Genomic DNA, 8,105 nt, shown 5'->3' with positions numbered 1-8,105 from the left:
TGGTTCTGGGCCGGGGGCGGTGACCCCTCAACCCTCCCCTTCACCACGGCATCCCTCTCCTCCTCCTTTACCGCCACCATCTCCCGCTTCCCCACCTCCTTCCCTTTCCGCCGTTCCCATAGCGACCGGTGGCTCTGGATCTGCTTCAGCAGGTGCTTCTGGGTCTCCAGCTCCGACTCCACCTCCTCGGCCAATCGGATCACTTCGCCCGCCAGGTCGGCCCCGCCCCCTCTGCCGGCCCTGCCCGCGCCCCACTCCTCCCTGCCGCCTGGCTCGGCGCCGCCCACCTCCCCGAACCGGCCAATGGGAGGCCGCCCCCACAGGAAGAGGAGGAGCAAGGCGTTCCAGGCGACGAATAGGAAGGCGCCGCAGAGGATGAGGGAGCCTTTTTTACGCACCATGGCCCAGTGACACCAGAGGAGAGAGCGCAGAGAGGACAGGACTACGGAGAGAGAGAGAGAGAGAGAGAGAGAGAGAGAGAGAGAGAGAGAGAACACAAGCCAATCAGAACAGGAGGAAGGGACAGAGTGGGAGTCCCATCACCGCAACGGACCAACCACAGTGCAAGAAAAAAACAGAACTGTCCAATCACAATGCAGGAGAAAAGCCGAACGGTCCAATCACAGTGCGGGAGGAGAGAAAGAAGAGGAAAGAGAGAATGAGAATCTTTAACCGAGGCGGGGGAGACTGGCTGTTAGAGGCAGTTCTGAGAGGTTGAGAGTGAGAGGAGGGGGCACTGACAGAGCCGAACGCGTGGAGGTTTCCTCAGGAAACAGGGAGAACAGCTGAGACAGCTCAGGGAGAGATGGAGGAATGAGCGAGGGAGCGAGGGAGGGAGAGAGAGAGAGAGACTGGGCCTGGGAGGGGGTGTCAGGGTGAGGGCCGCGAGTTTGTGACTTCAGCTTTCTGCAGAGAGAGAGAGAGAGAGAGAGGAGAGAGAGAGAGAGGGGGGGGAGAGAGAGAGAGAGAGAGAGAGAGGGGGGGGAGGGGGGGAGAGAGAGAGAGGGAGGGGGGGAGAGAGAGAGAGAGAGAGAGAGAGAGAGAGAGAGAGAGAGAGAGAGAGAGAGAGAGAGGGGGGGGGAGAGAGAGAGAGAGAGGGGGGGGGGAGAGAGAGAGAGAGAGAGGGAGAGGGAGGGGGGGAGAGAGAGAGAGGGAGAGGGAGGGGGGGAGAGGGAGGGGGGGAGAGAGAGAGAGAGAGAGAGAGAGGGAGAGAGAGAGAGAGAAAGAGAGGGGGGGAGAGAGAGAGAGAGAGAGGGGGGAGAGAGAGAGAGAGAGAGGGGGGGGGAGAGAGAGAGAGAGAGAGAGAGGGGGGGAGAGAGAGAGAGACAGAGAGAGAGAGAGAGAGAGAGAGAGAGAGAGAGAGAGAGAGAGAGAGAGAAAGGGAGAGAGAGAGGGATGGGAAGGGAGAGAGAATTAGTGACTCCACATAGATATGCTAGGCAACTTGGGGACAGGGCGCTATGCTACGCTACACTACGCTACGCTACACAGCAAAACAGCACATGCGTGACAGCCGGGCCTGCCCGGGGCGGTTAGCAACTTATTTCCCCTCCGTTTGCATTGCAAATACGCTATAGCTCACCTCTCCACAACTCCGTCCTCAGCTCTGCACACAGAGAGCACCATGGGGGGGGGAAGTTTCGGGAACTGGTTTCACCAGATGCTTCCATTCCCAGGTGGGGCACTGCCTCTGTGCCCTTGAACAAGTTTCCTAAAATTCTTCGGTGAATATCCGGCCCTATAAACGGAGTGCATGGAAAATGCCAGCTGTGCAAGTCTGTCCTGAATGCCTGTATGCTCACAGTGCAATACGACTCTGGATCTCTCTCTGCATGGTGGAGAGCAGGCCTGCCCAACCCTGTTCCTGGAGATCTACCGTCCTGTAGGATTTCACTCCAACCCTCATTCAACAGAGAGAGAGCTTGTCGATCTGCTAATTAGTAGAACTCAGGTATAGCCGCTGATTTCTCCCAGTCTTTCTGGTGTGACGTTTACGCTCTCTATCGTCACTGCTACCTCTGTCTGAAGGGGTCAGTATACTCAAAAGTTTTCTTCGAAACGAACGGACAGAAAGACGTGGCATAAACTGTACACAAGCAGTTTGAGAGTTCACAGACGTTCCCTTCTGCAATTGGTCCATCCAAGTGTCACATGGTTGGTTGCATCACGGTTGACCGGGCGGGCGGGCGGGCAGGGGGGCAGGGGGGGCAGGGGGGCAGGGGGGCAGAGTTCAACTTTGTTTTCCAGTTCATTTCATCACTGCAGTGTGCTGTGGCAGCAGTGTCTCAACATTGGCTACAGGAGACATCAATCATGGTGACCTTGCCGATGGGTTTCCCATCATATCAGAACTAAATCACGTCTTATTCCTCCTTCTAGGAGGAGAGTTTGACCTCATCCGTTAGCCAAACTAAGGATAAAACATTTGGACAGAAACTGAGCATTACTAGTTTCACAATCTTTTCTTGGCAGTTTCCTCATCTGTTGCTTGGCCACCTTTCTGTCCAAAGATTTGTCATTCGCGAGTTTGGTTCATCGTTACGATCGACGACACGGATATTCGAACGGTATGTGCTCAAATTACTAGCACAAAATTTCCATGAAGTCTCAATGACAGTGACCTATGCACAGCATAGTCTGTGCGTCTCCCCAGCAACAAGGAGAGACAAAGAGAAGGGGCATGTTGTTCCTATTGACTAAACTCTCAACAATGTTTGCAGAAAGTTTGGAGTATTCTGGCGACTTCACAGGAGACCGACTGCAGCGACTCACTTCTGCCTCCTTAAACGGGGCTGGAAACTCAGAGAGAGGAATCGGTTGGACGAGGCCCTGCAATGTAAATACAAGACAACAAAGACCCTTTTTATCAAAAAGATGGCCAAGGCAACTCCATGGGGATTTGAGATGGAGCCATAACTCAGGCGCGGAAACAATAAACGATCGCGTCTGGGCTCATGATAAAACAGCCAATCAGGATGCTCGGTCAGCGCGTTCTGAGCGCAAGTTTACATGACACGTTAAACACGATCCTCTCCGGCCAAACGGCCGCGTTACAGTGAACATCTGGCTCTGGGCTGAACCACCTCCTGAGAAGTCTGTAAATTCTGGTGGGGGGGGGGGGAGGAAGAACATTTACCGAACACTCAAACCATCTCTCTCATTCCTGCCCCTCCATTTTACCTCCACACCCAAGGCGTGCCCTACTGTACTAATGCACAGGACACTGGCCGTAAAGCAGGTGAGCCCAGAGGTGGGACAGCAGGCCAGCGGGACAGTGGGACAGCAGGCCAGCGGGACAGTGGGACAGCAGGCCAGCGGGACAGTGGGACAGCGGGACAGCAGGCATTCAGCAGGCAGGCCTCCCTCTTACAGAGAAATCTGCCCAGGCCTGACAGAGATGGACAGGGTGTGGATTGACGCCCAGGCCTGACGGAGATGGACAGGGTGTGGATTGACGCCCAGGCCTGACGGAGATGGACAGGGTGTGGATTGACACCCAGGCCTGACAGAGATGGACAGGGTGTGGATTGCAGGCAAAGCGAGGAGCCTGGACAAGCTGAACACAAACAGCCAAAACCAAGAGCCGCTTTTGTTGGGTCTGTGATGACCTCAGCCAGACAACAGAGTCAATGGCACAGGTTTACGGGGGAGCATCGTCATCACCCGTCTCGCCTTTTAATACATTTAATAAGGGCCCTGGATGAAGGGGTTTCATCAGTGGCTATTGCACAGACGAGGCACATTACGCCTGGTTTTCTGGTTAATGTAGCTCACGTCTAGAACATTCTCAGCCGATTTAAAAGTTACACAAGCTCTGGCCTACTTACCTAGCTGCTCAAAAACATCGACACTGCTGTAGCAAAACACAAAACGTTCACTTATTGTACGGCTAATCGCTCATTTTAACTACTACCCATCGACTCGTGCGTACACTGTGAGACGCAAGATAGTGGTTGAACAGCGAGAGGAGACGGTGTGCGTCAAATACGCCAGACCACAAACCAACCCCTCCTAAAATCTGCCCCACATCCGACGCTATCTACGTGGGCATCACTGGCAGCACCCGTCTGAGCTGAAACAGGTACTGCTCACAGAGTTCAGGTATCTCCAGATCTCATCGTCTTTGGTTTCCAAAACTAACACCGAGAGAGGGCTCCAAGGAATTTCACAATCATAATCATAATAATAATACTAACAATAACAATAGGACTAGTCTGATCCATCACGAGTGAAACACGGCAATAAATACACGGGGACACAGAAAAGGGGTTAACAGGAAGCAGCTTGAAAGTTCTCCCGCGACCCTGCACAGGGTTTTAAAAGCATAAACGTCTGCACCAATTACCCTGCAGACAGAGAAACCCAGTAATCTCCCTGGTACAGCAGTGACTAATCGCACTGCTATCTCGTTAGCGGATTGCAGAACATTACCAGGTGTTTCACAGCATGCATGCACACACACACACACACACACACACACACACACACACACACACTTTTAACAACTCTTCACAACATTTAACTTTTCACATTATGACAGTACACAATAGGAAAACACTTGTGGAACTACTATGCTTTTCTGGAAGCAGAAAACAAGAATAGCTCCATGTGCCATTTTCACTGAAACAAAACTGAACATCCACCATCCAGCCCTTTCAGCGCTGGCTCCATTACTGAAACTGCAAACATCTGCCGTCTCCATGCCAAACTCTGCGGCCACTATGCCAGGTTCACATTTCAGTACGCCAATGAACAAAAGCCTCGCAGTCATTTTATTATGATAATATATAATAACACCGTGCCTGACGCATGGAGGCGGGGCTTGTAGACCCCCTTAAAGCAGTCTGCTTCAGAGAATACTTCTGTTAAGCACAGAAAACTTACCCAGATTGGCCAGCAAAGGGTTAAGGCTTTCATTAAAAACACATGGTCTACAGCGAGAAAGGAGAGGGGGAAAGAGAGGGAGAGAGATTTTCTTTCATTTTTAAAAGTACTTTAATGTTTACAGGATGAGCGATGTAATCTCAGTGAAGTCTTTTTAGAGTGCTAAAAAAGTTGGTGCACAATAAAACTATAGGAATGAGAGAGAAACAGTGAGAGTGTGATTTTTCAGAAAGGCCATTTTTACAGAAGACTGACATGGGAGAGAGTAATGAATTAAGAGTTTGGTGTTAAAGGTTAGAAAAGTGAAGGAGTGGGAGGGAGGGAGAGAGAGAAGAGGTGTGTGTGTGTGTGTGTGCCCGCAAGAGAGAATGGAGTAGCCCACAACAAGGAAGGTAAAGTGAGGTGAACAAATGCATACACACACACAGCTCACGCACACACACACATTCTCACATAGCTCTCACACAGTTCTCACACATGCACACACAAACATGCTCACACACATGCATGTACGCACCCACATAGCTCTCTCTCACACACACACACACTCTCACACACACACACACACACACACACACACACACGCACACACAAAAACATGCTCACATGCACACACACACACACATACACACCGCTCACACACATGCGTGTATGCACACACCTAGCTCTCACACACACACACACACAAACCACAAATGTGCGCGCACACAGACACGCACGCACACACAGAGCTCTCGCACTCTCTCTCTCTCTCTCTCTCCCTCTCCCTCTCCCTCTCCCTCTCCCTCTCTCTCTCTCTCTCTCTCTCTCTCTCACACACACACACACACACACATACACATACACACGAACACAAAGAGCTTGCTTGCGCTCTCTCTCACACACATAAGCGCACACACACATAAGCGCACACACACAAGCGCACACACACACAAGCGCACACACACACACACACACAAACACACAGAGCTTGCTCGCGCTCTCTCACACACGCACACACGCACACACACACAGGTGAACGTAGGGAGGCGAGCAGAGTACAGTTATGATGGTTTAGTACCTGAACACCGAGCTGGCTCATTCCCTCAGTCTTTCGCTCTGCGGCAGAACTTGCACAGGGAGCGAGGGTGACAGAGGGGGGAGGGCCAGAAGGGGAGGGAAAAGTTCCACTTGCACATGAAAACATGACCAGTAAAATCTCCTGCCTTTTTAACCCCCTCCTCCCTCCCTCCGCCCTCTCTCACTCACTCTGCTAAAAAAACGTGTAAGTGCCTGGTAGGACACTTCACAGGAAACCAAAGGTCAAAGTTTATTACACGCGATACAGGGGGAGGAAAACACTCAGACGAACTTTTGCGGATTCAGCGAATTAGTTTCGGAGAGCTTCGGCTATTTTTGGCACCATGAACGGGAATTCTCGTTATTAGCCGGTCACAAACGAGAGAAGAAATGTTCTCCTTTCAAACACTTGTTGAAAAACAACACCTGTTATTGCGCACCGCGTTTGTTCACTCATTGAAAAGATAACTTGGCTACACTTTCGATTCCTTGTGAAACCACTGTTTTGAATTCCTTTGAACCATTAGTTATTCTTAGCTTGCGAGCTCATTAGAATAGTGCGGCTGGTTTTCCGGTCCTACAAGTTTCGGCAAACAATGAATTGTAAGGACAATAAACAAACAGTCCTGCCATGAAACTGTACAGACCATAACGTCATGTCTCTTTAAATTGGGATATGTGATACCTGAAGCGTGCGTCAGGATTTGTGCACAAGGTCCAGCAGGTTTGGACGGTCTTAGCGCTCGCCGATAAATTCATTTAAACAATAAGTCAACAAGCAAGCTAGCATACTAAATACGTGGTACTAAAACCCGTACCAACATGACGGGCTAAACGAGTTGTCTGACCGCTAATGCGATTTCGTCGGGCTGCCCTAACTAGACAACTAGCTTACTTTATCGCGCTGGATTTAAAATGACGCTAGATGGTTTAAATAAATGTAATCAGACTGTCCGTCACTTTCGCTCTCTCTCGTACACACACAAGCCGTTCAAGACAGAAATTAAGCTAATGTTAGCAAGCTATGTGCCACTGGTACACCACGAGACAGACATGCAGTCACGCGTGCCAGGTAACTGGCCATAATCTAATCGCCTCTCACCTTTCTTCATTGCTCCAAATGTAGACGGATGGCCTGTCGGCGGTTCTCCGTGTTTAGTCCTTTACCCCCCTACTTTTCTCTCCTCTGACTTCAGGTCTCCCATTTACCGGTGTCAATACCCCACCGTCTCTCCGGATTCAGTCTTCCCCATATCCGCGCTGTTACCCCCCTCCTCTACCTCCGCTCCGCCATTCAGATGTGCCTCATTCAAAAACTCTGGGTGGACATTTACCGCGGATAATAACAGCCCGGCGTCCCCTTCTTCGCCCCTCTACATTTCGTAATCTCCTTCACGCTTGTCGCTGCGTTTTACGGTCTGCCCGCGGCGACGTGTTTTCTTTGACACCTCCGAAAGTGCACAGGGACACTCCACTTCCGGATTGACTCATTATCTAAGCCCCGCCCCCCGTCACTCTCGTCAGAGCTTTCCCTAGAAACAGAGGCGCCTTGGCAACCGTCGCCAGGCGCTTCCGGGAAAGCGACAGTGATAGCTAACACCTTGTACTGCTAATTGAAAATAAAGGTATTTTTCAAGGAACATCGGTTCTTTCTGCAGCAAATTGTCACAGCTTGACTCATTATCACAAACATTCGGTCTTTCAGTTTGGTTTATTAACACATTTCGGTCCCTTCCCTTCCCCACCTTACTTCTAAGCAGTGTACCAGATCTGTGTGAACTTCCTTCACTAGCTAAGAACGATTAGTGCGACTGGCTAATGTAGCTAGCTAACGTATTTAGTTTGTAGACTTGTAGACTGCCATGGTGGGCGCAGTTTGCAGCAACTTCCAAGTTTAACGGTCAAAGCATCCTTCCTATCCTATGGGTAATTCTTTTGTAATTTTTCCGTCTCGCATTAAACGGTCAGTGCCCTATAGAAGTCAAAATGTAGGCTACATTAGAAGGACTCGTCACCCAACACATCATCCACAACAAAATAAAGAATTATCATGAATGATGCGCTGCCTGAATTGTTTAGAAATCCAAAAGAGCTGTAGCCTATATATTGAATTAAATTATGCTATCACTTTTATTTAGGCTACATGTCTATTTTGCTGTAGT

At 50.3% G+C, this 8,105-nt stretch overlaps 1 protein-coding gene across 1 annotated transcript in view; it reads right to left on the bottom strand.

Moving 5' to 3' along the window:
* mgat1b (alpha-1,3-mannosyl-glycoprotein 2-beta-N-acetylglucosaminyltransferase b) overlaps positions 1 to 477 on the bottom strand; it is a 4,510-nt gene extending 4,033 nt beyond the window's left edge. Inside the window, exon 1 of the mRNA XM_061256482.1 lies at positions 33 to 477. Coding sequence (XP_061112466.1) covers positions 33 to 401 — 369 coding nt within the window. The 5' untranslated portion in view covers positions 402 to 477. The remainder of the gene's footprint in view (positions 1 to 32) is intronic.
* Positions 478 to 8,105: the final 7,628 nt, after the last annotated feature.

Source organism: Conger conger, chromosome 9 (assembly GCF_963514075.1).
Source record: "Conger conger chromosome 9, fConCon1.1, whole genome shotgun sequence".
Classification (NCBI taxonomy): Eukaryota; Metazoa; Chordata; class Actinopteri; order Anguilliformes; family Congridae; genus Conger; species Conger conger.
The sequence above is the reverse complement of the archived record's forward strand: the minus strand, read 5'-3'. Positions and strand labels throughout refer to the sequence as shown.